This window comes from Rhea pennata, chromosome 4 (assembly GCF_028389875.1).
Source record: "Rhea pennata isolate bPtePen1 chromosome 4, bPtePen1.pri, whole genome shotgun sequence".
Lineage (NCBI taxonomy): Eukaryota > Metazoa > Chordata > Aves > Rheiformes > Rheidae > Rhea > Rhea pennata.
Window position 1 is genome coordinate 16501549 of NC_084666.1, and position 20848 is coordinate 16522396.

A 20848-nucleotide genomic window follows, 5' to 3' on the forward strand; every position below is an offset into this window, starting at 1 on the left:
GCTTTAGCTTTAAAAAGCTTTCATTGTAATACAACCTTAAAAAAAAAAAAAAAAAAAAAAAATCAAATTTCTGTCTGCCATTTTCCTCAGGAGGTTAGTATTTATCCAAGCCTGACCTCCAAAGCCTCCAAAACAAACTCTGGACAAAAGTAAACTGCTGCTCTTCAACCACTGCAAGATGACAGCAGCACTGTATTAAAGGTTTTAAAAATGTATCTTATGCCACCGTTCATGCATATTGCCAGACTCCCAGGAAACAGTACCAGTACACAGAACATCAACAGCAGGGATCATTCTCATTTAAGCACTCAACTTCTTGATTAGGACACACGAAAAAGTCCACGTTTATCTCTTTGCAGCTGTCTTCTATTTTTACCTCTAACTTTAGCTGCAAGTATAGACAATTAATTTTCAACTTCTGAATGGTGGCAAGCCATTCAGGTCAGAATGGTAACAGCCAATATTGATTAGAAGCTAAGATTTAAGTACTGCAATCCATACTTCAATGGACAGCAGTAGGAATTCCCACCTCCAATAACTCTCCCTTATTGCCACAGTACCAAAACAGCTGCAAGCTACAAAAAATAATGCATTCAGTATTTTAGTTAATGTTTCTTTTACGGTTTTAGAATTGTTGTTAGTTCGAACTTTGTCGAGGATGAATTTATTATTAAAAAAGTATTTCTAAAATAGTTTTCAGAAGTCCTTAGAAACTGCAGGTTTCACAAACAAGTGGAGGTTTTTAAAGTAAAGATGTTTAATCAGTGCAAAAGTTTTAAAATGTAGGGAACATTCTTAACTTTAAGGACAGAAAACAACTTATCAAGAAAAAACTTTAATTCTTATGACTTAATTTTTCAAAGGTCTGTCATATATGTCAATTCTTTTCCCCTACAATAGGAAAATAATATTTTTCAAGGTAGAAAGTATTCTGAGAGGTTTCCACTTTAGGATTTGCTCTTCTAGGGCATGACAAAATTACTCCATGCAGGGTAATTTAAACACTTCATTATTCTTATATCAGAGACAGCAATTAGCTTCTGGTAAAGTAACAACCCAGAGTTCATTCTTCTAGTCACTGATATGTTTCTAGTGGTGATTCGTTCACCCAGGAGCTTATCAATTCTTTAATTCTTCAATAACATTACATCTGAAATTTCTTAAAACTGGACACAGAAATTACTCTAGATTAACAACATTTGCTTTTAGCAACTATACTGCATTCTGTATTCAATAATAAATAGAATCACACTCGACACTCAAGTTCCTATAGTCATGAACAATGGGAATCAACTCATCAGCCAAATGAAAATTAGATGCCTAAGCTAATAACAAAAGGCACTATACATCGTCATTGGGCTGAGACACGCTCTTCCATAAAGTAATTATTCTGTTCGAGAGAGGGGAGATCGAGCTCTCTCAATTGACTTTGAAGGAAGAGCTGCCTAGAAGTTAAAGGAGAAATAAAACGAGATGAATCAGAGACAAAGACTAGAATTTTTCAGTTTGCTATTTATATTCTGAAAACTAGCAAATTATTAAGAGCTCCTCAAGAATAATTTGTTTATTTGGAGACCAATCACATATAGCTAAACTCAAAGTCTTCCATGCAGAACACAGTTAACTATTCACTTGCAGGCTTGGAGCTAAACTCAAAGGCACACAGAAAATTTTAAGCATGGTATCCTGGAAAGCTTTTCAACTGATAATCAGCACATAAGATCTTACACTGACAGGAATCAGGTCTCTCCCTGTGCAGAGAAGCTTCAAGGCTGAGTATAATAAAAAAAATCTACCCTACAATAATCTGTTGTTACTTCAAAAACAAAATGTAATTTAGGCATAGTTTCACTTGACAAATCAATATCCTTATTCAGACACCTGGCAAGTCATCTCAGATAGCCTACATAAAATTTCACATTAAAATGAAGTAAGTACTGCCCCAAGACCGCAGCAGCGATGTTTTCTTCCACTTAAAAAATTTTTGAAGAAGGACACACACTTTTCTTTTCCTAAAGTTTAGAACATAACTGTTGTAGAATTACTACCATCTCAAAACTCCTATTCCAGCTACAGATAACAGCAAGTAATCCTGTAAGACTACTTCTGTCACATTTCTCCAAGGCTTGACCTGAAGAGTGTAAAATGACCAGTTTAGTTTAGAGAGGTCTCAAGTTTCATCAAAAATCTCGTTGAAGAATAGATTTTCAAGCTTTTCTGATGACAGAACCACATCTTATATCATGTGAATACATGATTTTTTTTTTTTTTTAACAGTTTCCCCAGTATTACACTTATGGTACATTCATTCTCTTTCTTTCGTACATTAATTCTTCTTCAGTAGTAAAGAGTAAAAGTTTTAAACATGGAAGATGTCAGCTGTTTCAGTCATAATAGCCTAAAGTTCACTTTAGAAATTATCCATCTTATTCTAAATTTCATCAAGAAAGGTAGAGTTACAGATGAATGCAAATTAAATATCCACTTTCAGAATGCACGTTTCATCTGGCCTACTCACACATTGTATGGATTCATTCCCTTTCATCACTCCACATAGTTTCTTCTTTTTTGGTTCTTGAGAAGCCCAGGACATTAGTCAGTGGAAGTAAGGGAGACAAGCTGCTTTTAATCTGAAATACTGTCAGCTAACCAACTATTCTGTGTTATTAAACCAGCAACAGAAAAGCTTACAGAGGCTGCCTGAAACCCAAGAATTAAAGGCAGGGTCTGCAAACAGAAAATACAATTTAAAAGGAAGCAAGACATTGAAAGTAAAGCACCATATCTGGATTTTTTTTCTTAACTCAAATATTACCATGGAAGGGAAGGGGGAAAGAAGCTTGAGAAGAGAACAGTAAATAAGGAAGTAGCACCTATATTACAACCTGCCAGGAAGCCTGTACCATACAATAAAATTCTTCTAAACTTCCAAAACTACTTTGAAGAAACTAACATTTTATAAAATCTATTAACAGCCTATACATACATTTAGTTATCTCACTGACATGGTTTTTAGACATAATTTTCAGCTTTAAAATTTTAAAATTCAGCTTTCATTTTAATTAAATGCTTCACCTTGATCTGTCTTCTCATCCACAGAATATTTAAAGACCTTCTGAAGCTCTTCAGCTTGATTCCACTTACTAAGACCTCTGAATTCTGCAGCTTCCTTCTGTGAGCAGTGCTGTGCAATTACTTTTTTCTTAATATCTTTCAATTCTTCATAAGTAAAGTATTCCATCAACATTGGCTGAAAAACCTGAAGCAACAGATTCCAATTATTTGAAACTTAGTAAGTCTAGTGCTGCCACAGATAACCGATACTGCTAACTAGTGGTACTAAGACATAACTGCCAAGATAGAAATTTCCCATTTCAAATTCTCAAGGAGAAAAAACAAACCATACATATGAATATAAGGACAACACCATGGAAGCTTTGTGTTCCACTCCTCCACTTACTAATGCATCAGTGCATATTCTCACCAAGCTGTTTCCCTACTTTCCCCCAACAGAAAAAGGGCAGTGATTAAACTTGTTTAAATTAAACAACTTACTGAGATACTCACACAGAAGGCAAAAGATCAGGGAAGAAAAACATAAGGAAAGATTTCTCTCTGACAGACTTGAGATTTACTTCCTCCAGAAGATGCTTCCCAGTTTTTGGATACCCATAAATCATCAAACTGGCAGTACTAGTCTTTATGTTCCAAATATAGGTCAGAGGCTGTTTGGGAGTGTCAGTTTGAGTCATGGAGCACTGGTTTATAGGACTTATTTTTCTTTTAAGTTTTGGCAGACCTTAGGCCAACCACACTTTTTTTCATCTAAGACTACTGTTTTATATTTAAAAGTAACAGAATGCAGGCTTTAAAATACCATTTACTCTAATTTTAAGGTATTTGGCAAGTTTTTCTTTTTTTTCAGTTGTGCAGGTCCAACAAGTTACAGTGATAGCACAAATGTTCATAGTTGAAGTAAAATATTGCATCTGTATTACTCCCATAATTTTAAGATTTTCAGGCACCTTAAAACTTTTATCTTTTGTTTCATAAACAGATTACGTTTTGCAAGGTTAAATAGCCTGTATAACAACTCATACATGCAATAAATTAAGCGTAACATCAGGTTTTATAGCAACACTGTTTATTCTTTTTAACTGAAATGCACTGCGACATCCAGTACAATTCATGTAACTAAACCGTTGTTGTAAAGGCCAGTCAGGCCAAAGGAGATAGAGAGAGAGTGTGTATGTATACATAAGTATATAATTCTCTCAAACCGTGACCATCCTTGAAATTATTAACATACTGCATAATTACAACATTTTTTAAAAAAAGGTTTTCACAATCATCAGGAAGTAGAAATAGTACAGTATGAATTATATAATTTCTGGTGATACCTGCTGCAAGAAAATTCCAGGCCCAGTAGATCTATGATATAAATTCTTAAAAGGACCACGATTTCCCCCTATACTTTTGATGTATTCACTTTTCTAGAAAACATCACATTCCAGTCTGAGAACAGAAAAATGACACAATAGTCCTAAATGCAAATTGGCATAGTAATAAAAACAGAGCTGTGAAAATACTGACTCCCTAAATCCTTTGTCTCTATTCAGTCATTCCAAGCCCCCAAGTCCCATTCCAAGCTAAAAATTAACATAATTTTTGAGGAATATTTTAACCTACCTCCTCTTCCTCTTTCATATGAGGAAGGAAATCCCTGGTAAAGGCTTCCAACCTCTCCTTCAGCTGTTTCGCATAGTTTAGCTGTTCATATTCATTCTGAGAAGAAAGCAAAGGTTTAGCTGTTAAATCCTGTCCACTCATTCAAGGGTCGAATTTCTCAGTAAGCCAGATTTCAAGGTAAAGCTCATTATATTTTCCCCATAAATACTGTATGTTCTGTGAAGCAGTTTACTGTATTTCATAGTAAGAATATGTTCATTTGTAAAGTCTGACAAACAGCTGACATGCTGTATTGGCCTTCCATGAGGTAGAACAAAGTATTCCCTCTGCTGGATTCTAATGTATTTTGTTATCAGATATGAGTTAACTTGTCTAATCAAATTTTTACTTTGGTACAAAGACTGAAGCTTGCCAATCTACAGGCTCACCCAAAGTTCAAAGCAGTCACACAGTAATTGCACGTTTTACATAAGAATTTATCTAAGATATACCTGTTGAACTTCATACTTTAACTGCATGCAATTCTAGTTTCATAATTAAAATCACAATTTATAATTACACATTTTCTGTAAGAATTTACTTTGAAGTGGTCAGAAATTTGAAATAAAGATGTAACTGACTTTTCGATGAAGATAACAAGCAAGTTAGACCAACCTCACCTATCAGTGTTAGCTTGCTCTTTGTTCTAGTACTAAGAAGTTGGTTCTGAACTCTGTCCAGTAATTACAACATGCAAAAGTTCCTGGTAGTTCTTACAGTAAATGTTGCAAGTTTACTTCTTTTCAAATTGCTACATCAAAAACCCCCTGACAACTTGCTGTTCTGCTGACAATGAAGGCTCACTGATGCCAAGTTAATGTCCTCAGCTCTCAAGACAAACACACAGTAGCTCATCAGGTAAGTTACCAAAGAAATGTTAGCAGTATTTATTATACACAATATGTGTACAGTAAGTGTGACTATAGATACTGCTGCAGAAAAAACAGTTAAAACATGTTTAAGCACCTTTAAGCTGTACACTTTTGTGCAAGAGTTGTCAAAAAGCCTAACCAAATTAGGACTATTACAAGAAAAGTTTAATTCATCAGTTTAAATTAAAATAACTATGTTCTCAAAACATTTACATTTATCTCTCTTTTCTCTATCTCCCTTTTGTTATTTTTTCCTATGTCAGGAATCACTGTAAATGACAGAATTACACCGGCATACCATTTGAAAAGGTTTAACAGAAAGTATACTGTTAACTTTCTCCTATTTTTCCTTCATTTTCTAATTAACTGAAACAACTTAAGCCAATAAATTTTAAGGACTGATTTGACAAGGGAAATACTTTATTTGCAGGTTTCCCAGTTCAAAACCCACGTTAGATAGTAAAATGTAATCAATCAACTGAATTGTTAAACATTTTCATTACTGAAAATATGGATCAACTGCACTAGCAGTTCTTACAAGGTATGATATTATTACTAGAGGCTACTGTTTTGAGAGTGAAGGAAGAGGGAGTTGTCTAACCCAGGGGAAACCACCATAGAAAGGCACAGTAAATTTCAAGTAGGATGATACTGGAGAAGAATTCAACTTCAAGTTACGAAAATGCCAACTGAAGAAATAACATTTACAGTTACTTGAGGATTGAAACATTAGCAGCACTGACCATAACAGATGACCATAAGGAGCATGTGAGCAGCTAACAGAAGAGTGCAATGCACCTTTTTTAAGGCACATAATCATCTACATTCATGACAGTTATATGATGCTACGTGCCACAAAACAAAACACTCAGGACTTCTTAAGAAATTAATAAAAGTTAGAATCACTATAGTCAGGCTGTTTTCACCCAAAGAGCAGAACTGATTTCATATCTGAAACTTCCAAGTTGCTTTCCCAAAATACCTTCAGTTAAGTGCTGTTGGACTTCCCTACTTCACAAGATACACTCCTGAAAAGAACTTTTACTAGAAGTTTAGTAACTACAATGAATGGTGAAAGATTTTGTGTTTGAGACCGGAAATTTTCACCATCATATCAAGAAATCACAATTATTTTATTTCGTTATCTCCATAATTTACTTGTGGAAAGTATTAAAAAAGGTGAGACAAACTAATATGTAATCACTGCATGTTTTCCTTAGGCCACACAAGTCCTTCTTGTAATCTACTTCTGGTACCTTACCTTTACATTCTTTAACCCTTTCTCAAAGAGGCTAAGCATCTCTGAGAGTTTGTTGTCCGAGTGCACATTGTACACTGTCCGGCTACGCTGCTGAAGTAAACCAATGATACATTCATTTTCAATCTGCTCATGCATTTTAAATTCCTTGAATGTGGCATACAGAGACTGCAGAAGAGCCCGAAAATCATTGTTGTTGGAGAAGTTGGTCTTGGAAAGCTAGAAGAAAGAAAAGCTCATAAAAATCAACAGTGAAAATCATCTCAAAGTCAAGTCAGATCCTTAGAACAAGTATTAGATCCTATTATTCATAACATTATGTAAAGCTGAAAAACTTCAGTTTTATACAGAAGACTTTGGCTAAAATGAAAAAATACAAGTTCTCAAGCAATTCATTCCAAAGGCATCAAAATTCAGGTAATGCATGCCTTTGAAACAGTCATCAAACACAATAGATAACAACCATGGAATCAAGTACATACATAGGAGTACCTGAGTCAATTTCCTATTTTAATAAAAATTTTCCCACAATTTACCTAATTGCTATATTAAAATATAAGACAATTTCTTCCAGAAGTGGGCAGAACTAACACTGGCATAACCTAGATTAACATATGTTTATTCAACATCCAAATTAATGACTTTTGAAATTATTAGCAGAATTCATATAATTTTAGCCTTCATGAGTGACTTTATGTTTTATTTGTTAATGGGAACTGACACTGATGAAAGTTCTATACAGAACCCTCAAACTTTCCTTAAAACTGCCAAAAACTCATCATGCATGATTGTTCCATATTTCCGGTTACAGTTCATTAAAACAGCAGGCCATTTTCATTCAATTCTGTTAATTCTCAAAAATAAGTTACCCAAATATTTTTACTTCAATGTTGTGATTTATGAATGAGGTTTAAGTCAAACAAGAGAACTGCACATTTAAATCCCTTATTTCCGATGGCAATTGCATAGATCTTTTTGCTCCCAAATGGCTGCATATGGTTCCTATTGCAGGTTCTGAAAAAATAAGGCCATGAATTTTAGAAACATTACAAGGTGCTAGTGACAAGATAACTACCGAAGTTTAACAGAGCACAACATATACCAGTAACACACATTTTTGAGGATCTCTGTCCCCAAAAGCACACTATATTTATCAGAGAAATTCTGAAGGCAACTTCTTCATTCTACTTGAGTAAATAGAGCTTAAGAAAAATAGTTGTGCGTGACAACTTCAAGGAAAATTAGCCTTTAGAGAACAGTGCAATTTCAGCATTAGTTTTAGGAAGTCAGTAAAATCAGAGTTGTAATTAAGAAACATAAACCAAACTTGTGAAACTTTGAAATAAACCAATGTAAAAAGATAGATTTCATGGTAAAAATCAATGTACTCTCCCCAACCCAGTAAAAGTAAAAGACTCAGCCACTTTCACAGCTCTACGTTTTGGTCCTTACCGATAAGCCATCATCATTGCTCCTCCAGTTCCCCTTCAGGAATGTACTGTTCACAATCTCATCAAGTGAACACACACTATATTAAGCTGTCAGAGAAGGTGTCTGATGGTCTGTAGACCAACAAATTAAGAGTGCACACAACTCTAGATGACACAGCAGTTAACATTTTCTACATAGCGACTGTACCTGTACGTATTACCGACAATTATTTTGAAAACTACATTCAGTAGGACAAAAGGCCTTTAATTCTAATGTTTCCTTCTATCTGTAGCTTCAAGAATCATATCCCACAGCACCATACAACAGAAAGCATTCTAAAAGTAAAAATATTTTAATCTAATTCAGAAAAAAGCTACCATAGTATTTACACATGTTCTAGCTTACCAAAATTCTGGAAACTAAAGATCTTATTAAAATGGAGAATCTGAGACATATATGCATATGTAATATTTAAATATCCTAATTTATGGCTTATTGATATATATAAAACTGCCTATCATTTCACACCAAAAAAAAAAGAATTTATTCATTCTGGCTGCGTTATCACTTCCTGGTGGAAACCACTAGTAATGCAGATGAAACACTGGATATCTGCCAAGTACTTACGCAACTCCACGTCAGCTGCACCTACAGTATGTTACATGCTGTACTTGCACATGAGCAAAATGACCGCCATTTACTACTAAAGATATCTGACAATCACTTAAAAATACAAAGCACAGTACAAGTTTGTGACCCCTGAGTAGACTTGCAACCTGCAGCACTGTAAACTGATTATCACAGCTACAGGTATCAGAGATACCCATGAGCTCTCTGCATGACTTACAGGCCTTACACAGAGTCAACAACGCAACCACTTGTGCTCCGCATACAAACCAACTTAGGAAAGGTGCCACAGATTCAGAAAGAGAAGCAGTCCTGATGCCTCCTGAAACCTCGTGAAATTTAAAAATATATAATCCTAGCAGCTACAGGGAAAAAAAAAAAAAAAAAGCACACACACACACACACACACACCAAACAGCAGGTCAATCTCACTGAAAGTTCTGTCTGATACTCTTCAGAAACCTTTCTCAGAAACAAATATACCCCAGAGGTAGCCACAAGCTATTAAAAACTCAGTATTAACTTTAAAAAGATCTAGCAAGTTAACTTTGTTTCATGTAATTTTGGGGGAGAGAGGATTCGCTAATTCAATGGCAACTGTGGTGTCAGTAGTGATGTAAAACACCAGGTCATCACATTTACTGAATCTATTCCAAATAACAAAATGACAGAAATCAGAGAACAGCAGGGTTACAATAGTGCTATTAAAACTCTTCATATCAAACCAGTCATGTTCAGAGGTTTACAGTACACAACATGTAAAACCAAGGCTGAAATAAGAAAAAAAAAATAAGAAATACTGATTTTTCAGTGATGCTGAACGAAATCCGTAAACTAGTAGGTCTTACAACTTTTCTCTCATGGATTCAAGACCAGGTAATTTCATCCCTCCTTTGCAGGGAAGGATGGTAACTAAATTAAGGAATCACTTGACAGACATCACTTTTTAAACTTCAAGTTAAAGAAAACTACATTTGGGAAAAAATGAAAATTATTAAAAAACACTCTGTTCCTTAGGCAATCATGTCTCTATTTTGATGAAATGGCTTAACTCCACTGGATTACAAGTCATTAACATACACAAGATGAAGGCATACAACCAGACATAGCACAGTCTTCCTTACTGTAAGCTATTATTTCATTTTTTGCTTCAAGAATAAAAGTGACAAATAATAGTGGGAAGATTAACAATTCATTTTTAAGTTGTCCTTCACGTTCATAACACTCAGCTGAAGGTAATTCTACCTCCAACTCCTACAATTCCTGTGCGGTTTTAAGCCTTGCTTTCACTAGAAATCATTTCTTTAACATGACGGTATTTCTAGCTACAATAGATGGATATTGTGAATAAATAAGCAAGCTTGAGTGCTCTGATTCCATGTTAATTGAGTCATTGAATACAAAACACTATCTAGTTTGTTTCTGAAAATTTTTGATGTATTTTTCAATAGAGGAAAATATGCCTTCCTGAAATACTAAATTTACAGTGACTAAATTCAAACAATTATTTCCTAATAACTGTTATTGCGTTATCAATGCCAATGTTATTTCCTAATAACTGTTCCAATAATATGTTTGGTGAGTGGAGAGGGTCTGATTCTTCCTTAAAAATATCCAAGCATGCTATTAACTGGCAGATGAAAAGAAGCAAACAGGAGGAAATGAAAACAAGGAAAAGCAAGTTCTTCTTATCAGATTAGCACCACAGTAAGTGAAGTCTGTGTTGTACGCTAACTTTCCTAGTTACAAGTTATCTCTCTCTGTTCCCAAGTACAAACTGGAAATAAAAACAAAAATATCAGGAAGAGAGATAAAAAGGGCAAATTGCTTTTTCACTCTGCCCAAAGATTTTATAAATTTAAAATCAAGTTTTAAGAAGTGAAAAGTGATAAAAGTTTCATAAAATGCTTCATTTCACATCGTCTCCCATCACCACCCATAATTTCTAAACAGCCATTACAATGAAAATTCACGAGAAGGTCTAGACTCTAGTAATAATAACAAAAGTAGGGCTTTCAGTTTTTTTTTCCTTTTTTTTCCTTTTTCACATATCATCACAATTAACATTTAACACGCCATTGCAATATATTCTCATTTCCATGTATAACCACTGTGCTTGTTATGGGCAGCTGATTGCCACTAAGAGGCAAAATATAGCAAATTGTATTCCTGCTGACCACAGTAGACTAGAGTTTTATCACCCATTAACTCAGTAGATTTAAAACTCATGGCAAAAAAAAACTATTTATAAAAACCTGCCATTGTTCAGCTAGCAAATCTTTTTGATTTTTAAAAAATGTATTTTTTAAAAAAACAAAATCACTAGAAGAAAAGAAAGGCAATACTGGCACTACTGGTGAACCACAATTTTTCATTCTCTATTGCATTTTAGGTGTTATCACTTCTCACACGCAATAGCACTAGAACTAGAACTCCAACAACAGGAGTTTGGACTCTGTGGAGACATTAAGGACCATTATCGCAATTTTATGAGCAAGAAAATGGAGGGACAAAGATCATGAGGTGTCTCGATATCAAGGTGAGGTTTCATGTTGTACTTAATCCACCGTGCACCAGCAGGCAGGCAGAGGGAAGAAAACCCAGAAGCAGCAGGACTGCCGAGTTCTGCCCTTGCTTCCATCTCTGCTGTCTTGCCATTTCCTTTCATTATGTTCTAGCAATTAAGCAGATGCAAGATGAATCCATTCAGTTTACTGAGCCATTAATAACTTAGGCCTCTTTGGGCATTCATTTTTCATCTGGCCAGTGAGGCACGCTCAGTGTTTGGAGACCACCTACAGTTGCATTCAGTTACATGTAATGTCTTGCTCAGGAATCCACAATGACACATTCAGTTTGCACAGTCCCCAAGGAAAAACTGCAGTACTGGAGATAGCCTAGCAAAAAGAATTACTGTCCTCCCAGTGGCACTCCTTCCCTGACTTATTTTTTATAGAGAGGTATATGAGGTCAGCAGTCAGAGAATTAGCTAAACCACTTCATGCTCCAGCTAGTTGGATATATAAAGCCACTAAATCAGAGACGTAATACAGATTCTCCACACTGGTGCTGCTTTTCCTGACTGTGAGTCAACCCAAAATAATAGGAATTAGGCTGAAAGGCAAGACATGATTTAGTCTAGTCCATGGTAGAGCTCTTAAAAAAATTCAAAACTTTCAAATACCTCAGTCTGTCTTGTTCCCTATGTACTCTTTTCCTCTATCTAAACTTGTCAGTTGTTTTGTAGGTTAAGAAAGAATTTGGAGTAACTTTTTTTTTTTTTTGGGGGGGGGGGATACAAAAGAAAACACTGTAACAGCACAAATATGGCAGAAAATTATTTTGTTTTTCAAATAGCAAAAGCAATAGGGCAAGTTATTTTTTGAAAGGCTGAGGTCAAACTGATAAATGCCAAGCATAAGAGCACAGTAGAGATGGAAACAAACTACAGTATTTTCATTTTTAGCAGTTTATTTCACATCACTCTTGTATTACATAAATAAAAACAAACAATTTCTTCTAATAAATACCAGTAAAGTAGATCGTTCTGTGAAAAATCCTGCATAACTCAAAAAAAAGGCCGAAGCAACAGAACTGCGGACTATCTGCGCAAGGATTTTCAATGATGTAATTGCTAGGAGTGTCAGACCTACTCAGGCATTCTAGCAAGACACACAGCTCAGGAAGCATCGGTTAGAACAGCTAAGGCTCTTCCACCACGTAATTTCCACAAGTATAACGCTACCAGGGAAGAACAGACCCATGAGGTCTTTGGGTTTGCACAGATGAAATTAAAAAAAAAATCCAGTAAAGATAAGAAATACAAGGGTTTCAAATGAAAACATGATGAACACTTGCAATGACATTGTTTTTTTGGTACTTCAGTAATAGCATTTCTCATAGCCATTTAATATGTTTTCTTTCCTATCTTATATTCTTATAGTTAAATTCTTTCTAAAATAACAGGCTTCTCTTTTTATATTAAGCTGAAGTCCCAAGAATGAAACAAAAGCAGCTCAGATGCTTCCCTTTACTACTACAGTAACACACCACAAACACTGCTAAAATGCTTTTGTATCTCTACACTAGTCTGACAGCAATTTCCTATTGCAATCAGAAGTGAACACTGGGAAAATTTACCACTCTTGCTTAATCCATTTGGGGCAACATTGCAAAAATAAAAGAAAAGCAGGAAGTCTCTCAAGAATTACAGCCTAACCTCTATTTAATCAGTTACTTCAGAAATTATAAAGCATATTCTAGGATAATGGATAATACCTGTATAAACACTGATATCATAGAATCACAGAATCAGTAAGGTTGGAAGGGACCTCCGGAGATCATCTAGTCCAACCTCCCTGCTCAGCAGGGTCACCTAGAGCATGTTAGACAGGGTGGCATCCAGGCGGGCCTTGAATTTCTCCAGAGGAGACTCCACCACCTCTCTGGGCAACCTGCTCCAGTGCTCCGTCACTCTCACAGGGAAGAAATTCCCCCTCACAGTCAGGCAGAACTTCCTGTGCTTCAACTTCTGCCCATTATCTCTTGTCCTGGCACATGGGACAGCTGAAAAGAGTTTGGCCCCATCCCTTTGACACCCTCTCTTCAGGTACTTATACACATTCCCCCTCAGTCTTCTCTTCCCCAGGCTGAAGAGGCCCAGTTCTCGCAGCCGTTCCTCTTAGGGCAGATGCTCCAGCCCTCTAATCATCTTCGTAGCCCTACGCTGGACTCTCTCCAGTAGCTCCATGTCTCTCTTGGACTGGGGAGCCCAGAACTGGATACAGGACTCGAGATGAGGCCTCAGCAGGGCTGAGTAGAGGGGCAGGAACAGCTCCCTCGACCTGCTGGCAACACTCTTCCTAATGTACCCCAGGAGACCATTGGCCTTCTGGGCCACAAGGGCACATTGCTGGCTCATGGTCAACTCATGGTCATCCACCAGCTCTCCCAGGTCCTTCTCCACAGAGCTGCTCTCCAGAAGGTCTGCCCCCAGCTTGCACTGGTGCCTAGGGTTATTTTTCCCTAGGTGCAGGACTCTGCACTTGCCCTTGTTGAACCTCAGGGGGTTCCTCTCTGCCCAACTCTCCAGCCTCTCCAGGTCTCTCTGAATGGCAGCACAGCCCTCGGGTGTGTCAGCCCCTCCTCCCAGCTTGGTATCGTCAGCAAACTTGCTGAGGAGGCACTCCATCTCCTCATCCAGGTCACTGATGAAGAAGCTGAACAGGATGGGACCCAGTACTGAGCCCTGGGGGACGCCACTAGCCACAGGCCTCCAACTAGACTCCACGCCACTGATGACGACCCTCTGAGCTCTGCCTTTCAGCCAGTTCTCAATCCACCTCACCGTACACTTGTCTAACCCACACTTCCTGAGCTTCTCTAGGAGGCTGTTCTGGGAGACAGCGTCAAAAGCCTTGCTGAAGTCAAGGTACACAACGTCCACTGCTCTCCATTATTTACAGTCCTCTTTTTTTTTTTTTTTTTTTTTAAGAAAGCATTGACTTTTACTATTTTTGCACTGCAGAGTAGAAAAGAGTAGAAAAATGGCTGCTGCTTGAAGCAGAGAAGGGCAAAGGTGTTCACTGGATTATTACTGCTCTCCAGAGTAGGCCAAAAAAGAGGACAAAAATATCAGAACTATACGTGAAGTGTGAAAAGAAAAGTATTTTTTGTTTTTGTTTAATTGTTAAAAAAAAACAGAGGGCATAATTTGGTGCTGGGCAATTACAAAAAAAAAGTATGCTGTGTCCTGTACAAGGAAAACCTTAAGGTATTTTCTTATGAAAGTAAACAATTTTCTTTCTTATAAATAGACAGAAAAATGGAGAAGTATTTAATAGGTAGGAAAAAATAACTTTTTTGCTAAACAAATAATAAAGAGAGGGAAGTCTGAGGTGGCAAGTGTCCTGAAAATGGAGTAAAATGGAGTTATGCAGGTTTGTGAACAGCCTCACCTAAACCCCAAACACGTTTCATCACTATTGTCCCTTATTTCAGACCTCCTTTTCCACTTTACTTTAAACATAGATATTTAAAGCAAATGAATGCATTTTAAGTATACTGTCACTTTCAGATTCATCTTCAAAATATTCTTCTGCAAGGAAAATGAGATCAAAGCTGTTATTTCCCAGTGGGCACGGCAAGAAGATACTGAACTATCCAGCATTTAGAAGGTAAGATGAAAGAGGACTGGTAAAATCTCTAATGAAATAGTCAGAGGCACAGATAACAAATGGATTCACCTGCCTTTGGATGCTAACAGGGATAATGACTGGAATGGTGAATTATGAGGAGGCTTGATTTCCTTCCATCTAGGAGACTGGAAGAAAGCCAAGGCACTTGACAGTGTAGCCCTTCGTTTGATGACTTACTAACACTGAACATCCTAGGTAGCTGTTTTCTCATTCTAAACATAGGTAAGTGTGGAAGTACGTGCTCAATGCATAGATTAACCAAACAGTATGAATTTCTAAATCAGCACACAAATATTTGAAGCAGCAGTGAAAAATGAGTGGCAAAGTACCAAAACATGGAAAACAAACTTCTAAAGTAAAACGAAAGCTTTACCAAAAAAAAAGGAACAGGGTTATCATGATGGAACAGCTTTTTCTGCTCTTAAGGATGTCAAGAAAAAATATTTTGTTTTTTGGAATGGAAAGTCAGAAAGCTGATTGTCTGATTTTTCACATTTCAGTCTCCTTCGACGCCATAAAAAAAAAATGTAGTCATAATGCAGTCACCTAATTCCCTGAACAAGGGTTTCTAGCAGCATTTCAGCTTCATTCAGGAATACTTTTATATTCCTAAAATAGCTAATCTGTGATACCCTTATTGTAAAAATATCACAAATGTAACATATAAAAACAATTCATTCTTTTTACTGTACCCCAAAGCTTGCAAGACAGAGAAATTACTGAAACACAATAGAAAGCTACTGAAATGGAAAGGTGAAGGAGAAATGTGTGCTATTAAGTAGCCATTATCAAGGAATGAAGAGTGGAGCCTTTTAGGAGTACAGAAGTTTTAAGAAGAACCTTCAAAAATAAACAAGCTGACATGGTTAAGGGAAGTAGAAGAAGAGCAATTAGATGAGCATTCAAATGAGAAGGACTCGAAGTCAGTCCCAACTGACAAAAAAAAAAAAAAAAAAAAAAAAAAAAAAGGTCCATAAATACTTAGATAAGAGAAAAAAGTGACACTACAGCAAAACTACCTTTTATTTGCTTTAGTGTTCATAAGAAAAGTAATTAGGACAAAATATTTATGGCAATTAATTTTTAACATGGATTCAAAATTACAGGCTAGAATAAAAAAATACTAGTTAACTATCTGTACAAGTTCAATGTATTCAAGTCAGCAGCACATGATTAAATTGATCCAAACTTCCTGGTAGAAGTAGCCAGAGTAATTACTGAATCATTAGAAATAAGTGCTGAGATCTTTTGGGGGAAGGCAAGATCCCAGAAGACTGAAGTCAGGTAAATACAAGAAACATCTTAGATGCTTTCAATCAAACACCTAAGAATTAGCTCAGTTTTACAGTGGAACCTATTAAAACAGCTGTTCAGTACTGAAATCGTTAGTCCTGTTCCCTCCTCCCACGCCATTACTCTGGTTCTGGAGCTTGTCTGACCTCTCAGTGAGCCAGTTTTACTGAATTTTCTTTTGCTTCAGTGAACAAGATGAACTCACTGCTCATCAAGGGGCCAGACGAGCAGTTTCATCAACAATTAACCCTTCCAGAAGCAGCTAGCAGTTACTCAGTCATAGCATGAAGTCTCACATTAACTTTGAGAGACAGAAGGATATAAGAACAAGTTATCAATCAACTACTGAGATCACATTACAGCATTTAGAGCAGTACTTTTCCTATTCCTCTCCCCACAGCAGTTCAGATCAGCCAGGTAATTTATCATGTTCTACTTTGGAAGACCTGAATGTAATCTTACAATCAGAAAACACACTCTTCAGCTGCAGAAACTCCACAAGATAGTAAGAAATCACAGGATGTTTGAAATCACACACAATACCAGAGGCAGCTCAAATCCAGATAAGGCTCAAACAAAGTTTTAATCAAGGTGCGTATCTAGACCAGAGCCTGTCATTGGAGTAGCGCTGATCTTGAAGCTAATGAAGAAACAATCAGCCAGCATGGATTTGTTCAGAAAAAAAGAATTCGACTTCCTCTTGATAAGATAACCAAACTACTCAGGAGGAGGAAGATACATGTTACACATCCTGATTTCTGTACAGTTTTAGATAATGCTTTGCTTTACATTCTTTCTGCAAGCTAATACAGTCTACAAGAAATCATACAATAGCTCAAGCATTTGCAAACAGTGCTCTCAAACAGTTGCTATGTTTTCAGCCAAATCAGAATAGGATTTTGATAATGATTGGTAGGAATCTGTTCTACTTTAGGACAGATGTGATACTTTCAGCCATCATTTGAAAAGAGGGATAGCTGGAAAGTAAACTAACTTGTGAAAGACATTCTCAAATGCAGCAAACGCAAGATCCTAATGCAACAACAGAAGTGCTCTCTACTGAATGCTGTCTTTTGGGCAAGGGCACAGTACTACATTAGGACAGAAGTCAGATGCACAAATATTAAAGGAAAATTTTGAGTACTACCAGAAACACTGTACAGATAAGCGTGTGGTTACAGTGAAACATAAAGTGAATAGGGTGCTGTTAAAAATAAATAAGATAAAGACTGCAGAATAACAAATCCAAAACATACGTCTGCTTTACTCAACATCAACAGCATCAACTTTTGCACAACAGATTTCAAGAAAACCTAGACAAAATTAGGCTGAGGTTTCACAGCAGCTTAAGCCAACCTAGTTGCTGGGCTGTCACAGTCCCACCCTCTGGCTCTCATTGGCTTCAGTACTCATCTGATCAGTGCTTGCTGGCGACACTAAATCAGCAGAAAAACTACCCCCACTTCCAAAAAAAAATGAAAAGAAAAGAAAAATCTCTCCAATTAGAGCCTCTGTGAGTCACTTAACATGCTACAGGAGCAAGAAAGGGCCAACAATACAACAGTAGCAGTTAGGTGGCTCAAACTGTCACAAAACTGCAGTTTAGGATCCTGACAAAAGCAACGAGAACACCAAGAGGTGCAGAAAGCATGACCCATGTGGTAAAGTTAAACGAATCAGTCTGCTTAGTCCAGAAAACAGATGACTAACATGGAGGACACAGCTACAATCTGCAAACAAACACAAGACTCTTCTGAAAATGAACTACGATACCTTTTTCCTGTCTCCAGTGTATCAGCTCTGTTTGGAACAAAGATGATGTTAGACATTAGGAAAAAACATTTCTTTAACTGCAAAGACCATCTGATCTAACACTCCACTACCTAGAGGAGTATATCCACAGAGGATTAAGAACCTACTTAGCATCAGACTAGGCAACAGATAAGATAACTTCATGAGGTTTCTTACATAATAGGAATAACTAAAGTTTAGTTTTGTAAGTCCAAGGTACTGTGTACGGAGCACCTAAAAATGCCATTCACATATGCAAAAAAGGTATAGTAAGATCTTTGCTAGCAACAGTTTAAAAGTGCAGCAACTTTCTTGATGTAGTCAAATATCTTAAACTTCTGATCTACTCTTCTGACTCATAAGCAGTCTTGGAGAAACAATATAAACTGTATCTCTCACCTGCATATTTTACTCATCAATAACCTTATAGTCAATTCCCTGAAAGCAGAGATGCATCAGTTTCACCCCCACTAAGAACTGGTGGCATTTAGCAAGATCAGGCACTAACAGATAGCAACTGTATTACAATGTACAGGGAAGATGAAGAACAGCAGACACTACGTAGTTAAAATTAAAGACTCCTCAAGGATTCACTAAATTTATAAAGAGCATAGCTTCAAAGATTGTAATTGCAATGTAAGCAGAAATACAGTCTTAACTAACTACAGCATCTTAATCACACAAGGAGTGGTAACTTTTTTCTGATATAAAGCTATCATGACTCAAATACAAAAGTCACAGGCCAGGCACAAACTCCAAACTCTGAAATAGGGCTAAAGGATATAGGATTAAGTACCATAAATCCTCTCTACTTACATAAATAAATCCTCAAGCATTCATTCATGGTTACGCTTGTTTGAAAGAAAAGAAGTTAAGCACACTCTTGCATAAAATTTAAAAAAATGAGAGAGTATGCTCATAGTATATTGGATGGTTTTAAAAAATTTTGCCAGTCTGGTAAATTTGGTCAAAACTTTGTGGGAGGTTCAATAACAGAAACAGAAATGCATCTCAGGAACAAACAAACAAAACAAACAAAAGAAAACAAAAAAACAAACAAAAAAAAGCAGTAGCAAGTAGCTGTAAGATCTAGAGGCTCACAAAAAACTGGTTCAACAACTGTCTACAATATATTAGCACTGCTGCTAGGGAAGAAAAAGAAAAAAAGTCACAGCCTTCTTCGGGTGTTTGCTCTCCTTTCTGTAATATCCTCTCACTTAAAGAGATCACAAATTTTCATACAGCCACAGCTTAAAAAGTAACTTGACTGCAAGCATCTGCAAAAAGAAAGTCATAGTGAAATTACAGAAGACAGCTAGACCTGATCAGACATCGCTAAATTGTAACAGCATCACCTTTTCCATCTCCTCATTTTCTTTGCCCAGTTCAAACAGGCTCACAAAAAGGGAGCTGGTGAGCGCCTGGCACTGGAGAAATAGGGGGGGTGACATCTCCCCCCTTCTGTTGGCAGCAGTAAGCTCTTATGCTGTCTCTCAGGTAACTTCACACTCCTTTGAGATGCTTGTTAAAACTACTCTGGTTCCCCAACAGCCGTTTACGCACACAGACGGGAGGCACTACTTCTTTCAGTTTGAGTGCTGGCTTTAAAGTATTTCCCTCAAACGCTTCTGTTCTGCTCGAAGGCGCTGCAGTGGAGTTTGCCTTTCAGGTGACACATCAGTTCGGATTACTAACTGTAATCCTGATGCAACAACGGAAGTTATTTTTGACAAAGCACAACATTATTTAAAAAAATTTAAAAAAAAAAAAAAAGAAAAAAGAAAACCCAGCTTGCTCAGCGTACCCTTCAGGTACTCACCCGTTAACCCCTGCGCTTTAAGGCGCACACAAACGTTGCTCCTCGCGGACCGTTAGCGAGCGCACCGCCCGCCACCGGTGACTGGCGGCGCCGCCGGGCACCGGTCAATGCACAGAAGAGAAAACACAAACCACCAAGCGGGGCTTGCTTCCGCCCTCCCGCCACCCGCACGGCGGCACCCGCCCGCCGCGGCCCGGCTCCGCGCGCGGCCCGCAGGCCCCGCTCTGCCGGGGGCAGCGGCCGCGGCGCCACCTCCAGGAAGCCGCGCCGGGCCGGGCCGGGCGCCGCTCCCAGCCCGGCGGGCACGGAGCGGGCGCTGCAGCCCCGCCGGCCGCGGCCACGACGGCGCGGGCGGGGGGCGGCGGGGGGTCCCCAGCGCGGCGGCCGCGGCCGGCGCGGGGCGCGCTGACAGCTGCGCACTCGCTCCGCCGCCCCTCGCCCCCCGGGCGGCGCGGGGCGGCGCGGGGGCGGCGCGGCCCGCTACCTTGTCGCAGTAGAGCCCCACGAGCTGCTTCATCCGCCAGTGCGGCGCCGAGAAGACGTCCACCTCCTCGGGGAAGGGAGCCATGTTCTCCCCATAGAGCCGCGCCGCGGCCGGCACTAGCGGCGCCAACGGCGGCGGCAGCATCCGCGCTGCGCATGCGCGGCACCGCGCCCCGCCCGCCCAGGCGCCACGTGACCGGGGCCGCCCTGCGCCGCGAGCACCGCCCGCCGCCGCGCGCGCGCGCATGCGCGCCGCGCCCCGCCAGCCCGCGGCGGCCGCCATGGGCGTGGAGGGGCGCTGCCCTCGCCCGCCGCCGTGGGGGGCCGCGGCGCTGCGCTGCGCTGCGCT

General features: G+C 38.5%; 1 protein-coding gene across 2 annotated transcripts in view; it reads right to left on the reverse strand.

Annotated features, from left to right (window-relative positions):
• The window catches only part of FBXL5 (F-box and leucine rich repeat protein 5), a 36246-nt gene extending 15604 nt beyond the window's left edge, over window positions 1-20642 (reverse strand). Inside the window, exons 1-4 of one of the 2 annotated variants that reach the window (XM_062575357.1) lie at window positions 20501-20642; window positions 6862-7077; window positions 4690-4785; window positions 3076-3259 (exon numbers count right to left, since the gene is read on the reverse strand). In XM_062575357.1, coding sequence (XP_062431341.1) covers window positions 3076-3259; window positions 4690-4785; window positions 6862-7077; window positions 20501-20584 — 580 coding nt within the window. In that variant the 5' untranslated portion in view covers window positions 20585-20642. Of the gene's footprint in view, window positions 1-3075; window positions 3260-4689; window positions 4786-6861; window positions 7078-19552; window positions 19861-20500 lie in introns of those variants that run through there. The other variant, XM_062575358.1, reaches the window with a different exon arrangement.
• Window positions 20643-20848: the final 206 nt, after the last annotated feature.